General features: G+C 44.6%; 1 protein-coding gene across 4 annotated transcripts in view; it reads right to left on the bottom strand.

The window, feature by feature from the left end:
* cenpe (centromere protein E) overlaps positions 1–23804 on the bottom strand; it is a 196134-nt gene that overhangs the window by 107549 nt on the left and 64781 nt on the right. For all 4 annotated transcript variants that reach the window (XR_015077704.1, XM_085983096.1, XM_085983075.1 and 1 more), the window contains 8 exons: positions 16482–16718; positions 14942–14989; positions 13950–14078; positions 13520–13627; positions 8076–8253; positions 4318–4472; positions 1566–1769; positions 710–887 (listed from right to left, as the gene is read on the bottom strand). Coding sequence is in view for 3 of the 4 variants with exons in the window: in XM_085983096.1 (XP_085839222.1) it covers positions 710–887; positions 1566–1769; positions 4318–4472; positions 8076–8253; positions 13520–13627; positions 13950–14078; positions 14942–14989; positions 16482–16718 (1237 nt within the window). In the remaining variant the exon portion in view is untranslated. The remainder of the gene's footprint in view (positions 1–709; positions 888–1565; positions 1770–4317; positions 4473–8075; positions 8254–13519; positions 13628–13949; positions 14079–14941; positions 14990–16481; positions 16719–23804) is intronic.

Genomic DNA, 23804 nt, shown 5'->3' with positions numbered 1-23804 from the left:
CACCAGGGAGCAGAGGCGTGAACGAGCCGGCTGGCGGGGCACTACTTAAAGGGATGCGCCCCAGCAGTTAAGGAACTTCCGTTCAAACGGTCAGTTATGAGTGGCAGAGAGCGCAGGATGTATCTGCATCCAGATAAAGGCTGCTTAGTCCCTGGAGTGTTGTGGGTCGTCAAGCCACTTTGCATTTCATCTCACAGCATATCGCCGCTCTGCCCTCCCAGAATGATTGAGGGCTGGTGTGCAGACTCCAGTGACCCTCCCCTTTAATGGATGGATGCACCTGCGTCAATGCTCACTTCCAATTACACAACACCTCATATTCGTTATCGCTTGAAGCCTAACGCCGCTCTTACACCATTAGTGCCTGATTTAGCGTTCCCCTGCATTCTTTGAGCGCTGAGACTGAATTTAGCGGGCGAGATTGATTAGCGACTGGTGCTAAATTTCCAATTTTTCAAAAGTTAGCGCCCCTTCCTGGGCGCTACTGAATTTCTCCCCCTTAGTTTGTGAACCCCTGCTTGAGGAGTGTTTTAATTTTAAAAAATCCTATTTATAAATGTGCTTTGTCCATTGACAAAGCAAAAACAAACAAGGAAGAAAATGTTAAATTAACTTTGTGTAATGATTTAGTTTACGAGATCTAATTTAAAAAGTAGTACTCTTAACTTAGTCTTACGAGGTCAGATGAAAAATGTCTCATTAATCTCACCCAATTCCTTCCGTTTCTCAAGCTCCTGCATCAGTTGCTGCTCTTGCTCTTGAAATCGTCTTTCTTTGTCTTCAATATCATGCTGAAGTTGTGCACATTTAGCCTTCTCTTCTTCAAACTGTGTGAAGCACAGATCGAATTCCTTTTTGAGATTCTCCACTCTACACTGCATTTCATTCTGTAAAAAGCACATTGAAGCACACCGGCAATGAATTGGGCAATTCATTTGTCAACTCTAAAGAAAATGCTGCGAAACAAATAACTGCCTTTCGCTGTTTCATCTTACCCTGCCTGCTTGCAATGTGACATGAGCAGCGTTGACATTATGATGTTAATATGCATTTAGCATTGACCCCTTAAAATAAGCATTGGCCGATCTTTCATTTGTGTATTATGGAACCATAATTGGCCATTCCTGGACTCTGTGGGCAAAAAAGCTGCCAACTATAATCCATTTTCATATCTAGGCTTACATGGCAAGCAGAGGGGAGAAATTTGAAACATCTAGCCTCGCTTTAAGAAAACTCAGCAGCTATTTAGCCAAAAAGGAGCTACACCATTTGACAACTGAGTTCACTAGAGATGAGGGAAGAAAGCAGGGCAATGGTGGGAATGCCATTAGCATTTTAATTTTTAACTGAAATTACAAACATTCATTGTTTGATGTCTTTCCTCTGCATCAGAATAGGTATTTTCTATTGAAAGAAAACAAATGTAATAACTTCAGAAGAATGCAAGAGGATTCCTGCTGATGAGCAAATATATCACTTATTCTTCTTAATGAGCTTTAAAAAAACCTAAGGATTAATCTTTAACGATTAATGATCTGACAGCTAGATACTAATTTTTTTTTTACCTGTTGCTCAGTTTTCAAATTTTCCTGAAGATCCCGCTCAGATCGGAGGCTGACCAGTGCTTCCTGGAGTTTGTTCCTATCCTGGACAATAGTCGACATTTCTCCACGCAAGTTCTCAAATTGTTGAACATTTTCTTCTCTGCCTACCAACAAATTATCACGTTCGGAAGTAACACCATTCAGTTCTTCTATTAGCTTTAGAACCTAGATGCATATTCAAGGCAATAACCATTAATTTTCTCCCAACGAAACACACATTGGCACTCTGCTGCCCAGCACATTTATGTAAAAACCCTCATCTTCAAAACTCTCCAGTTTCACCTGCAATCTTCTCTAGCCCTACATACCAGTTCACAGCCTCCACTCACCCGAGCATGGCCTACTATGCAATGCACATCCCTTTGTGCCATCAGTAACTGAGCTTAGTTACCATGCCTCTGCATTCTGGGATTCTCCTCCCAAACCCTTTTGCCTCACCACTTTTTCCCCAGTTTTAAGAGACTCCTCAAAACTTACCTTTTCAATCATGGATTTTGTCACCTACTCTAACTTCTTTCCTACTACCTGCTTAGTTTACCATCTCTCCCACTATGATGTGCCATTTTGCTTTTCTAAATACAAGTAGCAGCTGTCGCACAATAAATGTGGCAAAATTTACAGCAAAGTAAACCTTACTTTTAGATATAGTTTACCTTTATTTAACCCTGTACAATTGATGACGGCTGTCATCCAACAATGAAAGTCAGAGAACACTGGTCCTTATGAGTTCTACTTCACAGTAGTCTCATGACTTCGCAATAAGGGTGGGTGGGGAAACATCCATTTTTAGACACACTGCCAAAAGAGACTGAATTGTCCTATTGCAAGCACTTCAAAATCTTTGACGGATACTGAGTGACTGTAATTGAAACATGCCCAGGTTGATCATACCCAAAACATTTGGTATCTTTACTGCAATGAACTGAATATTTAGCTGCAGCACTGTATGTGGTGGAAGGAAGAGTGCCAAGTGAAGCTTTAGAGCTTGAGCCAGAGTAGGATCTTTGGACACAGAACAATTCAATGACTTCTCTCCAGCTACATAAAGGTAGTTTGTAACCTGGCTTTGCAATTCTCCTGGTGTAGCCCAGTCTTTACACCAGCCCCTAACAAATTTCCACCCGAACTTGGAATGTTTGTGCTCCTCTATTTTGCACTCCATTTTCAATTTCAAAGTCTGACTAAAGGGAGAATGGTGTGTTAAGAGAACTAATCCATTGACATCAGATTAGTTTCAAATATTTCAAGAAAACATTCCCAATGAGCTTGTAATACAAATGAACATGCTGTGAAATCTGCAAAATTTCATGCTACAGGTTGCAAGTGCACAAAATGACCAAAACCGCAACCTAATATGGGCATGAACCAAAGAAAAAAAACTCCACTGGGTATTAAAACTAACTTACAAAAATTAAATCCATAAACTGCACAATGAAAATGATTGCAAAAAGCTTTCATTTGGAGGGCAACAATGTAAAACCGCTATGCCAAAATGAAATGGGGAACATCAGGACTCGAATAAATGCGTCACAAGAGCAGGAGAAACTACATTGCTCAAACAAGGTCCTAGAAAAAATAACAAAGGGAAAAGAATGGAATAAATAATTGGACTGATTATTTGCAATGCATTTTTGACTCTGCACATGCACTCTCGAACAGGTCACGCATGCGCAGTACCCAAAGGTTTCGACTCCGTGCAGAGAAGGTCAGGGGATCACGTTGGTGGCTGGTGGGGGGGGGCGGTAAAGAGAGGATCAAAGGGAGCAAGGAGGTGAGGGGATCGAAGGGGAAGAGGACAGGAGCTCAGAGGAGAGGGAAGGTCAGGAACTCGGGGGGGGGGGGGGGAGGAATTAAGAGAGCAGTGGGGATGGGGGGAAAATGTGATCTAGGTCTAAAAGGGGGAGCAAATGAGAGCGAGAACTTGATCCAGGTGGGAAGACGGATCCAGTTCTCCCCCTGCTGTTGGATGTGGATCACATTCTTCCAACCCCACCCCCTATTACACCCGCACCATGTTCGCCTTCTCCTCCCTCGAGACCTGGTTGATTTCTCGGAAAGCCCGGCCCATGTACGGTAAGTGACATAATTGGACTGGACAAAATCCGGTAGTCATGACACGGTCACTATTCACTTCATACCCAATAAACCTGGCAACAATTCGTGACCACCCACACAATGACCTATCGACGGGGGTGGGTGGGGTCAGAAGGTCAGGAACTTGGGCAGGGTGGGGGTGAAGAGGAGAAGGGCCTAACCTGTGAGGGTGAGCCCTGCCTGTTCTGAAAGCTGTAATGTGAGCTCTGTCTGGAGCCTGGCAGTCAGAATGAATGGATCAAATTACAAGTTGCAAAGTACTTGATTACTCAGGCAGGCAGGATCTAATTGCACATTCCAGGCAAACTGCTGGACCAATCAAAAATCTGGTCTAGTCATCCAAGGGGACCAATCAGAACTTTGGTGTTGCAAATACACACTGCCATAAATAATCTGTTATCTGTGACGCCCTTGAGATTTTCTAACATGGTGATTTGGCAATAAAGGGAAATGGCACAATTGGAAGCTGGTCTAAAATTTGCCTACATAACAGTCATTGCACTTCAAAAGTAATTGAGGATGCGATAGGTGATATACAAGCACAAGTTCTTTCTTTCGAATATAAATAGAGGCATAAAAGTCAAGTATTCTCTACATGTACTCATTGCACTTTCATTACCTGTTTTGTTAATTCATCCACTTTTTCAGGCAACGACTTGTATTGAGATAAAAGGTCTGCTTCTTGCTGCAAACTAGTCTTTTCTTTTTCTGCTTTATTCAATTGTTGCTTAAGATCAGCAATGCTGTTTTCCAAATAAACACGATCCAATAAATCTAGGTTCATCAAAAGGAGATAGTATTAAAATGCTGGTTGACTGTTTATATCCTTGTACTTTGAAACAGAGTTAAAACCTTCGCCTATGCATGGATTTCAATATTAGAGATTGATTTTTTCCTTCAGCACGAGTAATGCGATCACAAAAATAGTAGGATCACCTACTTGTAAATACCCCCCCCCTCCGTGAAGATTTAGATGATTATGGGTTCACCTTGCTTCAAATGATTTTATTTTGACCTTCACCTTTAGTATTTCACCCTCACTGAACAAAAGTCAGTATCCAGATAGGAATGGTACAGTACTGTAAACCCCAAGTTTGGGGGGGGGGGGGGGGGGGTTGGGGGAGGAAGAGAAAATGATGGAAGGAAAATTACAAGAACAATTCCCATTAACGTTTTAATCTTGGTAACCCAGTGAATTTGTTTTGAGGGAGTAGAGTCCCCACAATTATCCCTACCCCCAAAATCTTTTGACTCAGGTTAATCCTACTCCTTCTGCTCTGTACTGCAAGAGTTTGTAGATTCTCTAAATCATGGACACAACAACATTTTTTACATTATTTTTAAAATCTGGTAACAGTCAATAGGGGAGCAAACATTAGTCTCCAAAACCAGCATTTGCAAACTTTAAAAATACTCTAGTGGATAAAGGTTAATGTTCAACTTCCTTCTCTGAGCAATGCAGATTAGTATTGTTGGGAACAAAATAAATCTTTTAATTTGAACTTTATGATAGAGAGGGACAGGCAGCAAGGGAGTGCTGGGACTCCAAAAATTTTTGATGAGTTAGTGGTTTCAATAGAGCAGAATGGTGTAGACTTTTTTTTTCATTGCAAGTGCTTGCTTTTTAAAATAATCTTCTTTGCCCTCTTTCTGACTTGCTTCTTTTGGCAGTCTGTCTTGCCAACCTGAAGAGTTTGACAAGATATCCATAATAAAATGAGGCTGAGCTTACTTGTACCAATCAGCAAAAGTGAAACACTTTTAGTGAACCCATTTTATAACTATTGTAAAGAACTCTAGTAAACTCTGCCTGTGCAAGGATGAAATGGATTCTCCCATGCTAATAAGGGTAGAGTTCATCCATACTCTTTAGTGAAAGACAAATGAGTCTTTAATTTTTATTGTTTAGAGCAGTTTCACTCAGAGCAATACGGAGAAGCTCAGCCTTATGGGAATTCCCTAAACCTATAACAGAGGGGAACAGAGGTTAAGAGCTGAAATAGAAGCATTCTTGCCAATTGAACTACTGAATTGCCTGTCCTTAGGCAAAGCAGCAACAGGGAAGTATACTTCAACTTACAGCAAAAGAAGTTTATCAAAACCCATGCAACATATGCACAACATTTTCCAAGTAAGGAATCAGGGCAAGAGCATTATACATGCAGACACACAAAAGAATCTCAGATTTTTTTTTTTTTTTTTTTGCATTGATGGCTTCAATGACCAACTATCTTAATGGTCAAGCAAAATACACTCTTCAACCAGTTAACAAACTGCTTCACAATCCATTTAACAAGATGCTCTTCAGTAATGAGAACAGGATGTTGATTCCTCTTAAACAATCAAAATCCTGAGCTTTAAGGGTAGCTGCATACCTTCCTTTGGAAGAATAAAGTCAGAGTGTGGCCAATTGAAAGTATTTTCAGTTTTTTTATGCACCACCTCAGTCACTCAGATATTGTGCCGATCTCATTTTTGTAGGAAAGCTCGTACATTCAGTACAGCCATCTGGTGTTTCTCAGACATGCACATCAGGTTTTTGGGCTTCTTACATACTAAATCCCCAGATATATTTCACACCCTGCTTTGGGCAGTGCAAGAGCTGTGCTCACAAGGGCATATCATACACATCACAAAGTCTCAGCTAAGCAAAGCATACAAGGGGAGAGAGAAAACAGATCATCTTGGAACGACAGCACAAAAATCAAAATCTAGCTGAACGCTTACACGAGCTAAAACAGAACTTGAGCCGCTTCTCAAACACCATGGAGGCAATTTTCAGGTGGCCAATTTCATCAGGCAACGCGAGCCCATTGCCTGCCTGACAGACTCTTTCTCCACAATGCTGCCTGACCTGCTGAGTGTTTCCAGCATTTTCTGTTATTTCAGACTCAATCTAGGCCCGTCCTATTTTCAGTGCTCAGGCAGCTCTTCTGTGGAGCCAAGCCAGAAGTAGCGAGTTGGGAGGGGGGCGGACAGGCCAACAGCAGGCTGTGTGTGTTAGTTCAGGAGCAACATTCCTGCACCTCCTGGTCCCACAAATTTTTACCTACGTGCTTGAGTGGCCTACAGCTGTTCTTTTAAGCCCCTTTAAGCCTAACTGTTCCACACCTAGTACCAATGGGAAGAGCATGCATGGTGCATGCCTGCCTATTGGTACAGAAAAATGACATCAGGGACTTACGACTGGCGTAGGTCCCTAATTTAAATATCGAAAGGAGGCCCCTGCGGGAGCACAGGCCACCCATTGAGGCCCACTTGATAACCGCGTCAGGCTGGCCTCAAGCGGGCAATGGCAGGGAGATGCAAATCACTCATTTTTTTCTGTAAGGTACAACACTGTAAACAGCCAACAAACCCTATTCATAGTATTAGTGAATCATATAAGCCGCTCTGCTGATCTGTAAAGCAGTCTTGTTGCTTTTTGGCTTATTCTCTGATAAATACAAGCAGGCAAGCTTCTTTCAAAGAAAAATTGCCATAACAAGGTGAGAACCAGACACTAAAACTTCTTCATTCCAATTAGCCTTGAGGCAATAATTAGAGAAGGAAAGAAAAAGCTATCAGCTAGTGCAACGGTCAAGCTATATTTTAAGGTGGTAAGAAGAGATGGAAAACTGCATCCCACTTCTGATACTTGTTTAAAACACAAACAAGGATTTATATAGCATCTTTAACATAGTAAAACGTCCCAAAGCACTACCAGGAGCATTATCGAACAAAATTTGACAGAGCCACAGAAGGATATTAGGGCAGATGACCAAACACTTGGTCAAAGAGGTAGGTTTTAAAGGAGGAAAGGACGTTAGAGGTGGAGCTGTTCAGGGAGGGAATTCCAGAGCTTAGGGCCTTGGCAGCTGAAGGCATGGCCACCAATGATGAAGCGATTAAAAATCAGGGAAACAGTATACAAGATGCTTCTTCAGAACTACAAACTAAATTCATCCAGTCAAGCCGAGTTTGATTCAAATCCAGGTTGACGATGTTTAATGACAATACACAACATGGTCCCTAAATAGAAGTATAGGAAACTTTCTGGTATCCGGCACTGACGGGACCGAGCTGGTGCCGTTAGATCAAAACTGCCGTATAAGCCAGCGGCAATGTTAAAACATAGAGCTTTTCAGCTCCGTGAGAATCAACAAACCCTGTTGCTTAGCAACAGCTTCAAAACAGTCGGCTGCAGCTGCAAGCATCTCTAGCTGAAGCTGTTGCTTAGCTACCGACCTTGCAGAGCCTGACTGGGGGAAAAAAAGCAACGAGAAGTAAAAAAACTTATAGAAAACGGCTCCTGAATTTTGCCAGTAGATAGAGCTTTCCGGACTTTTAACCTCTGGTTAAATGAAAGTTTCCTGTACTACATTACAGTAACAGTACCTTTGGGAACTTTTCCATCCAGGATCGACATTAGCTTGGTATTTTCACTGAAAGCAGATTTTAGTTCATTCTGCAAATCAGATTGCATTTGTTTGTAGCGTGACCGTTCAGTATCAAGCTGGCGGCAGTACAGGTGGGTATCCTTTTCCATCTGTTGATAGCTTACCCTCATTTCATTCTTCAGTTAATAGAAGTTAAAAAAAAAACAAATTTAGAACAAAAAGCCACTTTCATTAGGTCATTATCATTCAACTAGTTTTAAAGTACCTCATTAGAGTGCCAGCAATTTGGATTGCTAAGCCCTTTAGCATCCAATTGCAGAGCACAAAGACTATAATAACACAAATGTATATTGCTTTATGGTTTGCCCTATTTTGAGCAGTTATGAAGCATAGCAGCACACGCAACGGAACAAAATGGCCAATTACGGATAGGCCTGTGGCCAGGGTAGCCCGATTTTCATCAGAACGAAACATCGACCTGAAAGAAAATGCTGGAAATACTCAGGAGGTCAGGCAGCATCTGTACAGAGAGAAACAAAGTTAATGTTTCAGGTCGATGATCCTTTGTCAGAACTTGAAAAAGTTGGAGATGTAACAGGTTTTTAAGCAAGTGTAGGGGCAGGGAAAGGGGAGGAAAGAACAAAGGGGAAGGTCTGCGATAGGATGGAAGGCAGGAGAGATTAAAAGACAAAAGGGATGATGGTGCAAGGCAAAAGGAGATGGTAATGGGACAAGAAACAAAACATGACTCTAGATGAAGTACAAACGGCAATGGCAGAATCATCAACAGCTGCGAGAAAAAAAAATTGGGGCAGAGTTTATGATCTGAAATTTTTGAACTTTATGTTGAGACCAGAAGGCTGTAAAAGTGCCTAATTAAAAGACGAGGTGCTGTTCCTCGAGCTAACGTTGGAAAAGTGCAAGAGGCCGAGAACGGAGAGGTCAGAGTGGGAGTGGAGCGGAGAATTAAAGTGACAGGCGACTAGAAGCTCAGGGTCACCCTTATGGACTGAACGGAGGTGTTCCGCGAAGCGGTCACCCAATCTGCGTTTGGTCTCCTCAATGTAGAGGAGACCTCATCGTGATCAGCAAATACAGTATACTAGATTGCAAGAAGTACAAGCAAGTTGCTGTTTCACCTGGAAGGAGTGTTTGGGGCCCTGGTCAGTGGAAAGGGAGAAGGTAAAAGGGCAGGTGTTGCATCGCCTGCCCTTGCACAGGAAGGTGTCAGGCGAAGGGGAAGGGGTGTTGGGGGATGATAGAGGAGTGGACCAGGGTGTCGGAATGCTGAAAGGGAAGGTGAGGGGAAGATGCGTTTGGTGGTGGGATCACGCTGGAGGTGGCGGTAATTGTGCAGGATGATCCGTTGAATGTGGAGGCTGGTGGGGTGAAAGGTGAGGACACGGGGAACCCGATTGTGGCTCCAGGAGGGTGGGGAAGGGGCGAGAGCATAAGTGCAGGAAATGGAACAGACACAGTGAAGGGCCGTGTCAACCACGGTAGAGGGGAATCCTCTTGAGGAAAAAGGAAGACATATAGGAAGCACTGCTATGGAAGGTGGCATTGTCAGAGCAGATGTGGCGGAGACGGAGAAACTGGGAGAATGGAAACCGGGACCTGAAACATAACTGTTTCTCTCTCCACAGATGCTGCCTGACCTGCTGAGTAAAGGTAGAACGTTCCAAATCCGGCAACCTCAGGACCGAGGTTTTCCCGAACTTCGAAACGTGTTTCTGATGTCCGAAATCTGGAAACGCCAGAGCCCAGATTGCGATATTTCCGGACTTCGGACATCAGAAACACGTGCCAAGTCCAGAAATGCCTGGGCCCAGGTGGCGCTATTTCCGGTTTTTGGTAAGCCTCCCTCAGGGTGTCCGGATTCCAGAACATTTTATGGATTCCAGACCCCTGCCACCAATCGTCCTGGAGTCTGGAACATTCCGGATTTGGGACGCTCAACCTGTATTTCATAGAAACATAGAAAAATAGGAGCAGCATTTTCTGTTCTTATTTCAGATTTCCAGCAGCCGCAGTATTTTGCTTTTGCCTATACCAAGAGCAGTGCATGATGAAACCCAAGGTGCAATGCAGGGAGACACCTGAACCCACTAGTCTTTTGCAATATCCAGAGGAGCAGCTCTGTCCCAGGAACAAACAGTCTCTGGATCAGGTACATTCAGGCTCTTGTGTTGAAGTCATCAAACAAGCTAGTGAAGGGATAATTTAGAGCCACAGAATCAAGAGGGAAAACATTTTGTTTCAATTAAAAATAGCCACAAGTACAGTATAACCAGTACTCAATAATACTCACAGTAAATGCAAGTATCACGTACAAGAAATTTTAAAACCTAGCATGGCAATGCCACTTATAATACGTTTTGAAACCAGTTTTTGAAAAAAATGTTATGCTCAATTGCACTCATTACCCTGACTCTCATCTCATTTTCCTTCGCTCTCAACCCTCTGCACATCACTTTCTTCTCTCGCTTCACCATCTCCCTCATCTTTGCTACATCTCCCTATCACACTTGCTGTTTCTCTGCTCCCACTGAACTCCTCTTCTCATATGCCCTCTAATTTCCACACCCCTTTACACATTCACTCCTTACCCGTCACTTTCTTTTTCTCCCTCCCACCTCATTCCTCCTCACCTTGTCCTATATAACTGTGCCAGCTCCCTTTTCCAATACCGTCTCCTTCCACTTCACTTAGATCTCTACATAGGGTTGCGAAATTCCAGGAATTTTTAAAAGAGGAAACTTTCCATGGGAATTGATTTTTTTTTGCACACTGATTATTTTGATGACGAAGATAATAAGGGTCAGAGACAAAAAACAGATATACTGTTCCATACAAATAAAAACAGCTTTCAAAACTTTATTTAGGTTATAATTTTGAACTTTATTGAACCCCCACAAAAAAGACCCATCTAAAATAAAAAGAGCATCAGCTTATTTAGCCTGTAATTTGTCCTTATTTTGACCCTTTGAGTCTTCTACTCCTCATTGCTCCTCCTGATTCTCTGACTCTTGCTCTGACGTGTCCATTTCCTCCTCTGTCAGTGTCTAGCTGTGTGGTGGACACTTCTGTATCTGGCTCAATAAGTTGTAGGTTCGCCCGGATAGCCACCAGTTTCTCCACTCTCTTGTTAGTCAGCCTGTTGCGCACCTTTGTAGCGTATTCCCAAAAAGTGACCAGTTGCGTTCAGAGGCCGCTGATGAAGGTGGGATTTGGAGTATCACCGATGCAATGGGTGACAGGGCCTCAGATGCACAAAGTCCCTTCCACCAGGTATGTGCACCATTATGCTTGCATGATTCCCATATCCCGTCCCCATTCGAAAGACCTTGCTTGGTCGAGATCTTTGCCAGACTTCCCAGAACTTTGCCCACGTCCAGATTGAGGTGGCATGAGAGGGTAGAAATCACACTAAGTGCTGTTGATCTGTTCTCCAAAAAGTATTGGTCTCCCAACATGCTTTGGGTCCAGCATGTATGCTGCAGCATGAATCGGCTTGACACAAAATTCTTGACGCATCTGTATGAATTGAACAATTGCCTTCTCCTCGGTTTTGAGCAGCAGGGATGTGGGTAGGGCAATGCGGATTTGTTCTTTTAAAATCAGCAAAAAGCCTGAGAACATCTGACAAGACAATGTCATCTCCTTCAATCTGAGCAATTGCAGATGCTACTGGTGAGAATAGTTTAAGGCTGCTAACCACTCTCTCCCAAAACACATCATCCAGCAGTATTTTCTTGATGGTGGTTTCCATATCCCCAGACTGGGATAGTGCCATTTCTTGCAGCGACTTCTTACCCTCCAGAAGGCTGTTGTACATTATGACAACGCCACCCCATCTAGTGTTGCTGGGCAGCTTCAGTGTGGTGTTCTTGTTCTTTGCCGTTTGCTTGGAGTTGTAGGTTGCTGCAACTACCTGTTTTCCCCTGACATACTTAACAACTTGCTTGGCTCTCTTGTAGTGTTTCCATGGTTCTCAAACCCATGATGTCCTTGAGAAGCAGGTTGAGCCCATGAGCTGCACACCCAATAGACATAATAGGAGGGTAGGCCTCCTCCACTTGAGCCCAAGTAGCCTTCATATTCGCAGCATTGTCAGTAACTACTGCAAAGACTTTGTGATCCAAGATTGTTGATGACCGCTTTCAGCTCATCAGCAATGTGCCTGTTGTCCTTCGTGTCTGTGCTCTTGAACACTGGGAGAGGATTGGAGACGATGTAGTTTATGATGCCCTCCCCTCGTACATTTGACCACTCATCTGAGATAACTGCAACACAGTCTGCCATCTCTATCGTTTCTTTGAGCTTTCCTTGGACGCTGTTATACTCAGCCTCCAGCAAATAAGTAGACAAAGCATGTCTGATGGGAGGACAGTATGCAGGGCGAATAACATTGAAAAATCTCTTCCAGTACACATTGGCTGTGAACATGAGGGGTGAGCCTGTCGCATATACAGCTCGAGCAAGGCACTCATCTGCATTCTTCTGGCTATGGTTATCCATTGTATTAAAGAACTTTCCAAGTGGGCCAGGAGTTGCTGATAAGGAGCCTGATGCTGAATGTGAACCATCATCTTCTTGAATGGAAGCAGAGGAACTCTGGGCTGATTGCCATGAGCTTTGAGTGAAGTTGTTGCATTTGGATAAATGCTGCTAGATCTTTGTGGCATTCTTTACATATGGCTTTGTAGAGTGTTTGCACAAGTACACAATCTTTCCATCTTTAATGCCTGGGGTAAAATGCTTCCATACATCCAACGGTAAACGTGGCATTGTTCTATGCAGAGAAATAAAGGGCATTCGTCTGTGTCGAACTGTGGTTAATCAGCGTGATTGCAACAGGGTGAGTAAATTTTTCCTGATGCTCCATGCGATGGAAGCATGACCTGTGCACGCATGACGCTACATCACCAATAAAGGGAGCTAATCGCTCATCCAACCAATCAGGACACATTTGTTCACAGTCACACAAAATTTGTAATTATTAAAACAAGCCAAGAAAGATAAACATATACTGATTAAGAAATTCCTTAATAATTAAGATTCTGTTAGTAATTTTGAAAGGAGACCTGTGGAAAAAAATATGAAATACAAAAGAAAATGCTAGCATGTGCTTTTTTGGGCAAAATTCCCAAGCTAAACTTCCTGTGGAAAATTTCCGGAAATGTACCGGAAACTTTCCACCCCTTCGCAACCCTATTTCTACATACTGTCTTTATACTGTGGCAGAGCTCAGAGGGTGTGGGGTGGGCAGAAGAGAAGAAAACCCCATGGCAACTCCTTCACCACCACAAAATTTTGGAATTTTCCCAAAGGCGTGTGGAGAAAGCCTAATGAAAATAAATAGCATCAATTACTGCAAGATGGATTAATTTACAGGCAATTATTGAAGTCAAGATTCTGCACTGAAAATTCTTTTACTACCGTTTCTTCCTTAAGCTCCATATTTTCACTTCTGAGAAAAGCAGACACTTTCTTTGCATCAAGAGTTACGACTTCAGCGTCGCTCAGCGATTGCTGTAACTGGCTAATCTGGAATGCAAATCAGCAGAAAACATAATTGAAAAAGTGACACATCTATGTAATAATGATTTATAATTGCATTTCCTCTAATCTACAGAAATGGCATGCAAGTGCTCAAACTACCCTTAAACTTTGAAATACAATTTATAAGTAAAGCAATAATGTACAAAAACTTCCATTTCATGGTTCTTCGTAAGGCAAAGCCCAAATCAAGCACCTAAAATTCTGCTATCTTCCTTGTTCATCAACAAAGAATGTCTCAAAGATTTAATAGATAAAATAAAAACCATGTTAAATTTACGATCAAGCAAAGCAGATATTCCACCCTTACCTGCACCATTAACATCTCAAGATTCACTTTGCTGTCAGACAACTCTTTCAGTTGTTCTAGCTGTTGTTGAAGAGCGAGGAGATTCTGTTCCTGTTCTTTTAATCTCTTAGTTTTAGTCTTTAGTTCAGTCTGTTAAGAAATTGAAATTCCCACTATAGCATCTGCTCAAAATAATCATGCACTATTGATATCACAACTAGATCAAATATAAACAAAATTGTGCTACATTTTGGAAGTGCTAATCACGAATATAGGTCCTCGGCACTCACACAGGTCCTCGGCACTCACACATGGGTTTTGACCTCAGAATTGAATTTAGAAAAATGAGCAGGTATTGATGTAAAGACTGAAGGCGGCTTGAAGCCAGGTAAACAAAATGTTACAGTTGAGGCAATTAGCATTTATCCACCTTCATTCAACTTCTATGTACAATTGAATTCCTGCATGAAACAAAATGGAGATATTCTTGACTTGAATTTGAGCCCCAATCAAGTTCCAAATTACTTGAGGAAAAGATTCTCTCTTTGCACTGTGTGCCAGTTTATAAAGAGTTGGTTTACAATTTTATATAAAAGTGGTGTTTTTTGTCATAGCACATGTAAAATAAACAGCTAATGATCACAAGATATTGTGTTGCTCCTTTAAACATGTTACTTTGCAGCAGGCTTACCCAATGTTGTTTTATCAGGACAACATTCAACTCCTTGAATTTTCCATGATTTAAAAAGATTCACGTTACCACACACAATCAATACTCAGATTTTTGGGAAACCAAATGGCACTGATCCCTGGCAAAAGAAACCTCTGGTATTTTATATTCATTGGCAGAGAATTGCTAAGCTTAATAGACTGTTTTTAATGTTGTAATATTTTATGCTATGAGATCTGCAGAGTATGTCCAGCATTCTTGTTTTTTTCATTCCTATGTGAGTGAAATGCACTTCACTTTAATGCTCACTTAAAAAGGGATATTTAAATATAAAATCACTTACCTCAAGTTCCTGGTTGAAAATCTCCGAATTGTGAACCAGCTTCCTTAACTTTGCAGGCACAGCAAAAACATGAAAATGCAAACAGCCAAGAAGGGAGATTGTATGAGAAATAATTACTTCCACTAGCCTTCATCAAGCTAGCATCTCAGATCCTTCCTATTTCTCATTTACATCATCTGAAAACACAAATTCAGGTTCCACATGTATGCCAATGACACCCAGCTCTATCTCACCACCACCTCTACCCCTCCACTGCTTGTCCAACACCCAGTACTCGATGAAATTTCCTCCACCTAAATATTGGGAAAACCTAAGCCAGTGTCTTCGGTCCCTGCCACAAACTCCGTTCCCTAGCCACCTACTCCATCCCTCTCCCTGGCAACTGTGAGGCTTAACCAGACCGTTCACAACCTAAGTGTTGTATTTGACCCCGAGATGAGCTTCGGACCACATGCACTCCATCACCAAGGCCGCCTACTTCCAACTCCAACCCTGCCTCAGCTCATCTGTTGCTGAAACTCTCATCTAATCCTTTGTTACCTCTAGACTTGACTATTCCAATGCTCTCCTGGCCAGCCTCCCATCTTCCACCCTATATAAAATTGAGCTCATCCAAAATCCTACTGCCCGTATCCTAACTCACACCAAGTCCCATTCACCCATCACCCCTGTGCTCACTGGCTCCTGGTTTGGCAACGCCTCAATTTTAAATTCTCATCCTTGTTTTCAAATCCCTCCATGGCCTCGCCCCTCCCGATCTATAACCTCCACCAGCCCTACAACCTTCTGAGATCTCTGCGCTCGTCCAATTCTGGCCTCTTGTGCACTTCCAATTTTAATCACTCCACCATTGGCGGCAGTGCCTTCAGCTGCTGCTTAGGCCCTAAGCTCTGGAATTTCCTCGCTAAACTTCTCAGCCTCTTTCCTCCTTTAAGATGCTCCTTAAAACTTACCTCTGACTAAGCTTTTGGGCATCTGTACAAATATCTCCATGTGGCTCAGTGTCAAATTTTGTTTGATAACGCTCCTGTAAAACGCCTTGGGAGATTTTACGACGTTACAGGCACTATATAAATACTAGTTGTTGTTGGTATTCACCACTCCAAACTAATTCTTGCTTTTAAAGTTTAAAATTTAGGATCTAGGCAAAAAGCAGGAGAAACAAAACGGATCAGATTTTCCTCTTCCACTTGGGGTGTAAATAATCACCTGGTTGCAGTACATAGAAGAAAGTCAGGCAGGGAGGATTGCACATTCCAACAGAGCCTGCCCAATTGTTTGTCCATTTAAATTAATGGATGGAGAATCAGGCATGTGATCCTCCCCTGTGCACTCCTCCCAGACTATTACTTGCACCAAAGCACAAAGGAGGAAAATCCACCCCAAGAAGTTTAAATGGAATCTGGGCAGATTGTGTTTTTTAATAAAGTTAACGAAATCTTCTTTAAAGGGCTTTGCTAAATTCTTCATCACCCTTTGGCAAGATCACCCTTAATGTACCACAGGCTAAATATTTTCAAAATTCACATTTGCTCAGTACCTTTTCTTCTTTCTCACTTTCTTTTTCCAAGAACTCAAACTCTTCAATTTCACGTCTCTCTTTCAAGTCTTCAATTACTTCTCTCAGTTTTTCTAGTTCTTTGATTTCATTTTTCTGTTTCTCATTCTCCATTTTTAAGTAATCTGCATTCTTAAGCCTTTCTTGCAGGAGTTCTTTTAATTCTTTGATTTCTTCTTTCTGTTGATCATTCTCGATTTTTAAGCTTTCTGCATCAAACTGGAAAACAGACACACGGAATCTTGCAATGGAATGCTAGAGCAAACCTTACATACATTTTGCGAGTAAAGAAGCTCAACACTCTCCTTGAACGGTTTCTCAAAAGTGGTTTTCACGATTCTGAAATATTAGGACAAGCGATTAAAATCAAACAGTAAAACAAAAACATGCACAGTTCAAATTGAAACCAGGAGGTATTTTGGAGCAAGGAGAGAGTCAATCCGAGAATCTCACCTGTCCTCCTCCATTACCAGCAGCTAATCATACAACATGTGTAGACTGAGGCTTCAGAGTAGAACACCAGTCTTTCTCTGAGGCATTGGGTGGGGGTGGGGGGAGGGGGAGTGGAAGAGAAGACACGGAAATAAGAACATAAGAAATAGGAGGAGTAGGCCATTTGGCCCCTCGAGCCTGCTCCGCCATTCAATAAGATCATGGCTGATCTGATCTTGGCCTCCACTCCACTTTCCTGCCCGCTCCCCACAACCCTCGACGACTCTGTAGCTCAAATATCTGCCTATCATCGCCTTGAAAATATTTTGGGTCCAAAACTGTCCACAATCTGGGTAGGCGAAGCAGTGGGGGATTTTTGAAGGAAAAAAACTTAAAAGTTAAAGACTAGAAAAACATCTCCAAAGCTTGGAAGGCAGCTTACAAACAAAACAGTACTGCTATAACAACCCACATAAGATTACTCCTCAGCCTATAAACAACCTTTTCAGAACATTACTTCTCACATTTTCTTCCCCAGCTTAGTCTCTTCCCAATCGCCCATGGCTGAGGAAAAGGCCAAAAGTTGACCAGGAAAAGGGGCAGCCTTAAAATGTATTTCATGCAAAGATTCACACATCACACTATCTCTTAGAAAAGGAGGAAAAAAAGACCATCTGACTTTCCTAGTTGCATTTTACCCAACCCATGGAACATCATCTTGCCAGCCCTTTAAGTCAACATGAAATTTGATTTTCAGTTAAAGAATGGTTTCCATTTAAATTTCCTTCAGATCTTGAATCCAAATAGACTGGAGTTAAGGACATGAGCCAATCAAGATAAATGTGGCCTGCTTGACCAATTTAGAATGGAAAAACAAATATTTATTCTGAGATTGAAACATGGGCATGGATATTAACTGGGTGGAGGTTTGGACAGGAATCCCGGGTTTCCCCACACGCTGTGGTGTTTTAACAGCATGCGTCTTTTGGCCTTCCAGGTTCCCCGCCTGGAAGTCAGTCTGACTGACAGGCTTGGCTTCCAGTCGGGCAGGGAGCACACCGGAGCAGGCCGCAGGACCAAGCAGATCCGATCCATGGCCCCGGGGAGCTGGGGCACAAGTTTTGGTGAAATAAATATCAAACATGGAACAAACCAACTAATTACAAGATGAACGTTTTCCTGGGAACCACGGTTAACGTACAAGATTTCCAAATGCACTTTATGCAGCAGTAACAAGGGGGAAAAAAAGATAAATGATTGAAAACTTACAAGAAAAAGATGGCTTTTGAGAAGTTTTTCTTTTAAAATGGAGAGGTGCAGAGATGTTGCAGGAGCAAATTCCATAGCAGCATCTACGCAGCCGAAAGCTCTGCCACCAGTAGTGGGGTGGATGGATTGTTCAGGAAGCCACAGGTGTAAGATAGAAGTGTTTAGGAGAGAAAATAAACCTCATGGAAGTTTTAGAGCTAGGGTTTAGTCAGGCGATTAAGGGATTAGAAGATAAGGACTGCACTGGGGACAGGGAGCCAGCCAGTGTTCCCTTTAATTTCTTCTTTGGGTGCGTGGCCCCTTTTTTTAAGGGGCTGTGTGGCCCATTCAAAATACCACGCAAGCATGGGGTTTTCCCCATTGTGAAGCCAGCAAGTGGTCTGCGCATGACCTCCCGAGCACAGCACAGCCGCGCAGTTTAACGGGAACATTGATGAGCCAGTGTTGGTCAGTGAGGACGAGTATAACTTAGTGCTAGATATACAAGCAGCTGCATTTTAGACAAATAGGAGTTTATGGAGCATGAACAAAGGGGGGTCAGCAAGGAGGGTATTGGAGTAATTGAAGTTGGAGCAAAAAAAAGGGAATGGATAAGGGCTTCAGCAGAAGGGAGAATCAAGATAGGAGGAGGAGGAGTGGTGATAACGGAGCTCAGCTCATTACATAGAATTTACAGCACAGACAGGCCAGAGGTGCGCCTAGCTCCGAAGCATAGGTTTTCAGCACTACAGCCGGGATGCTGTCGAGGCACACAGCCTTTGTTGTATCCAGTGCGCTCAGCAGTTTCTTGATATTACATGGAGTGAACCAAATTGGCTGAAGACTGGCATCGGTGATAATGTGGACCTCAGAAGGAGGCCAAGACGTATAATCCACTTGGCACTTCCGGCTGAAGATGGTTGCAAATGCTTCAGCCTAGTCTTTTGCACTCACGTGCTGGGCTCCGCCACTGTTGAGGATGGTGATGTTCATGGACCTCCTCTTCCCATTAGTTGTTTAATTGTCCACCACCATTCACGATTGGATGTGGCAGGACTGCATATCTTTGATCCGATCCGCTGGTTGTGGAATTACTTCGTTCTGTCTATAGCATGCTGCTTCTGCTGTTTAGTCACAAGTCACCCATTCCAGACGGGATGCATCCTAGGTTGCTGAGGGAAGCTAGGATGGAGACAGCTTAAGCTCAGACCACAATCTTTAATCCTCCTTGAATATTGGAGTGGTGCCAGAGGACTGCAAATATTCAAAAAAGGAGGGATAAACCTGGTAACAACAGGCCAATCAGTCGCACGTCAAGTGGTGGGAAAACTGCTAGAGACCATCATCAAGGAGCAAATTAATTCTCACTTGGAGAAGCATGGGTTAATAAGGGGCAGCCAGCATGGATTTGTGAAGGCAAATCATCTCCCCATTCTATCTTAAAATCTTTTTTGATCTTCTAATGTCATGTCTACCCTGCTAGACTCCCTGGTAAATACTGAGGCATGGTAAATATTCAATATTTGTCATTACCTGTAAGTTTATCTTGTACATCTGTTAATGGCTTCACCCCATCCCGATTTTTCTTTTGCTATGTGTCTGTAGAATACTATTTATTTTTAGATTCCTTGATAATTTACTTTTGTAGTTCTTATTCGCCTTCCTAATAGTATTTTTGGCTTCTTTCCCAACTTCCTCATATTCCCTTTTGTAATCTTCTCCTTTACTTTCTATATACTTAGTGTATGCCTTTTTCTTTAGTTTCAATTTTGCCCTCATCTCTTTATTCATCCAGTGTTACATTATTAACTAGTTTATTTCTTGTTTTTTAGCAGTATATATTGCTCCTTAATCAGCAAGATGTCAAGGATGCACAGTCTTGTCTTTTTTTATATTCGTTCCAGGATGTGGGCATTGATGGCAAGGCCAGCATTTATTGCCCATCCCCAATTGCCCTCAAGAAGGTGGTGGTGAGCCGCCGCCTTGAACCGCTGCAGTCCTTGTGGTGAAGGTACTCCCACAGTACTATTAGGGAGGAGTTCCAGGATTTTGACCTAACGACAATGAAGGAACAGCAATATATTTCCAAGTCCGGATGGTGTGTAATTTGGAGGGAAACTTGCAGGTGGTGGTGTTCCCATGCACCTGCTACCCTCGTTCTTCTAGTTGGTAGAGGTCACAGGTTTGGGAGGTGCTGCCAAAGAAGCCTAGGCAAGTTGCTGCAGTACATCTTGTAGATGGTACACACTGCAGCCACGGTGCGGGGAGTGAATGTTTGTTAAGGTGGCGGATGGGGTGCCAATCAAGCAGGCTGCTGTATCCTGGATGGTGTCGAGCTTCTTGAATTGTTGGAGCTGCACTCATCCAGGCAAGTAGAGAGTATTCCATTACACTCCTGACTTGTGCCTTGCAGATGGTGGAAAGGCTTTGGGGAGTCAGGAGGTGAGACACATGCCGCTGAGTACCCAGCCTCTGACCTGCTCTTGTTGCCACAGTGATGCGCTATCAATTACTCATAAAAGACTGAGAGTTAAGAGAGTAACTAAAGGCTTTTATTAACAAAAGAATGAAGGTCTGCCTCGAGTGGTCGACCGGTCCAGAATACCAAGGGCTGGGGAGCAGTCACCTTTATACTAGGACTTGTGGGAGGAGTCAGCCGAGGCATGTCCAGGCATGTACACAGTGGAATACAAACAGTGGTTTACCACATTCACCCCTTGTTTAAAATTGAGTCCGGCGGGGTGAAGTGTATTAAAAGTTAGTGTATTGGAGTCTCTCCGGAGGTCTTGTCTGCCGCTGTGATCGGCGTGGCGACGGCAGGGGTAGTGGAGCTTCCGGCGTCGAGTCCTGCGTAGGCTGTGGCACCGGCGTGTCGTCCTCGTAGATGTCGAGCGGGTCGCGGGGCCCAGGCCTGCCGTCTGCTGGGGCTGGATATCGGATCGTGGGGGGGGGGGGGGGGGGGGGGGGGGTGGTAGTGAGTTACTGCGGCCCCCGAGGGTGCAAGGTCTCTTATGGAGACTGTGTCCCCCCGCCCGTCCGGGTATGCAATGTAAGCATACTGGGGGTTGGCGTGGAGGAGGTCGACCCTCTCGACCAGGGGGTCCGTTTTATGGGTCCTCACGTGTCTTCTCAGTAGGACTGGCCCTGGGGACGTCAGCCATGGCGGGTAGCGATGTCCCCGATGTGGACTTCCTTGGGAAGACAAACATTTTCTCATGGGGGGTGGCGTTAGTGGCAGTGCAGAGCAGTGACCGAATAGAGTGGAGCGCATCGGGGAGCACATCCTGCCAGCGGGAGGTTGGAAGGCCCCTAGACTTTAAGGCTAGCAGGGCGGCTTTCCAAACTGTCGCATTTTCTCTTTCCACCTGTCCGTTCCCCCGGGGGTTGTAACTGGTGGTCCTGCTTGTGGCAATACCCCTAGTTAGCAGGTACTGACGGAGTTCGTCACTCATAAACGATGAGCCCCGGTCGCTATGGATGTAGCTGGGGAAACCGAACAGGGTGAAGAGGTCGTTCAGACATTTAATGACCGTGGCACTGGTCATGTCCGGCCAGGGGATGGCGAACGGGAAACAGGAGTACTCATCAATAATATTGAGGAAGTACACATTGCGGTCGGAGGAGGGGAGAGGCCCTTTAAAATCAACGCTCAGGCGCTCGAAGGGGCGAGTGGCTTTTATCAGGTGAGCCCTGTCTGGTCTACAAAAGTGCGGTTTGCACTCAGCGCAGACTTGGCAGTTCCTGGTCATGGTCCTGACCTCCTCAATAGAGTAAGGCAGGTTGCGGGCCTTGATGAAGTGGAAGAACCTGGTGACCCCCGGGTGGCAGAGGTCATTGTGGAGGGCCCGCAGTCTATCGATCTGCGCGCTGGCGCAGGTGCCACGCGAAAATGAACCCCCGGATGCGCTGAGCTTCCCGGGCCGGTACAAGATCTCGTAATTGTAGGTGGAAAGTTGGATTCTCCACCTCAAGATCTTGTCATTTTTGATTTTGCCCCTCTGCTTGTTGTTAAACATGAAAGCAACTGAACGTTGGTCAGTGAGCAGGGTAAATCGTTTTCCGGCCAGGTAGTGCCTCCAATGACGCACAGCCTCCACAATCACCTGGGCCTCCTTCTCAACAGCGGAGTGTCTGGTCTCCGGGCCTTGGAGGGTTCGTGAAAAGAAGGCCACGGGTCTCCCCGCCTGATTGAGGGTAGCGGCCAGGGCAAAGTCGGACGCGTCGCTTTCCACCTGGAAGGGGATGGATTCGTCCACTGCGTGCATGGTGGCTTTGGCAATGTCTTCCTTGATACGGTGGAAGGCTAAGCGGGCCTCTGCCGTCAAGGGAAAAGAGGTGGACTTGATCAGCGGACGGGCCTTGTCCGCATAGTAGGGGACCCACTGGGCATAATAGGAGAAAAACCCTAGGCACCTCTTCAGGGCCTTGAGGCAGTGGGAGTTCCATAAGGGGACGCATCCGGTCGGGGTCGGGGCCGATGACTCCGTGTTCCACAACACAGCCAAGGATGGCGAGGCGGTTTGTGCGGAATATGCACTTCTCCTTGTTATATGTCAGGTTCAGGAGTTGGGCGGTGCGGAGGAATTTTTCGAGGTTTGCGTCATGGTCCTGCAAGTCACGGCCGCAGATGGTCACATTGTCCAGATATGGGAAAGTGGCCTGCAACGCATTTTGATCTACCATCCGGTCCATCTCCCTTTGGAAGACGGAGACCCCGTTGGTGACGCCAAAGGGAACCCTAAGGAAGTGGTAGAGGCGGCCGTTTGCCTCAAAGGCAGTATACTGGCGGTCCTCAGGGCGGATAGGGAGCTGGTGGTACGCTGATTTCAGGTCAATGGTCGAGAAGACGCGGTACTGCGCGATCTGGTTGACCATATCAGCTATGCGGGGGAGTGGGTAGGCGTCCAGCAGGGTGTAGCGATTTATTGTCTGGCTGTAGTCGATGACCAGGCGCTGCTTCTCGCCGGTCTTAACGGCCACAACCTGGGCTCGCCAGGGGCTGGTGCTGCCCTCAATAATCCCTTCCTTCAGGAGCCGCTCCACTTCGGTTTTAATGAAAACCCTGTCCCCGGCACTGTATCGCCTGCGCTCTTTGTGGCGATGGGCTTACAGTCGGGGGTGAGGTTAGCAAACAGTGGGGGGGGGGGGGTGACTGAGTGTGGAGAGGTTGCACCTGGTGCGCGGCGGGCAATTTGGGAGCTGCTGGCTGCGGACTGTGAGTGGGGGTAGGGGTCCACCGTACGCCATCATAGCACTTTTAAGGTGGCACTGAAAATCTAACCCCAGCAGGATGGCAGCGCAGAGGTCGGGCAGGACCAGAAATTTAAAATGATCGTACACGGTCCCGTCTACTACGAGTGTCACTACGCAGTAGCCGCCGATGTCCGCCGACTGGGACTCGGAGGCCATAGAAATCCGCTGGTGCGCAGGCAGGACTGGGAGAGAGAAACGCCGCACCGTGTCGGGGTGGATGAAGCTCTCCGTGCTCCAGAGTCAAAAAGGCAGATTGTATCGTGGCCATTTACCTTAATGTCCATTGTGGAACTGGCCAGCTGGTGCGGTCTCGCTTGGTCCAGTGTAACGGATGCCAGCGTAGGGGTCGGTGTGTCGCTGCGGGTATCAGAT

This window comes from Somniosus microcephalus, chromosome 1, assembly GCF_052327205.1.
Source record: "Somniosus microcephalus isolate GS21.2 chromosome 1, FLI_Smic_1.0, whole genome shotgun sequence".
NCBI lineage: Eukaryota > Metazoa > Chordata > Chondrichthyes > Squaliformes > Somniosidae > Somniosus > Somniosus microcephalus.
The sequence above is the reverse complement of the archived record's forward strand: the minus strand, read 5'-3'. Positions and strand labels throughout refer to the sequence as shown.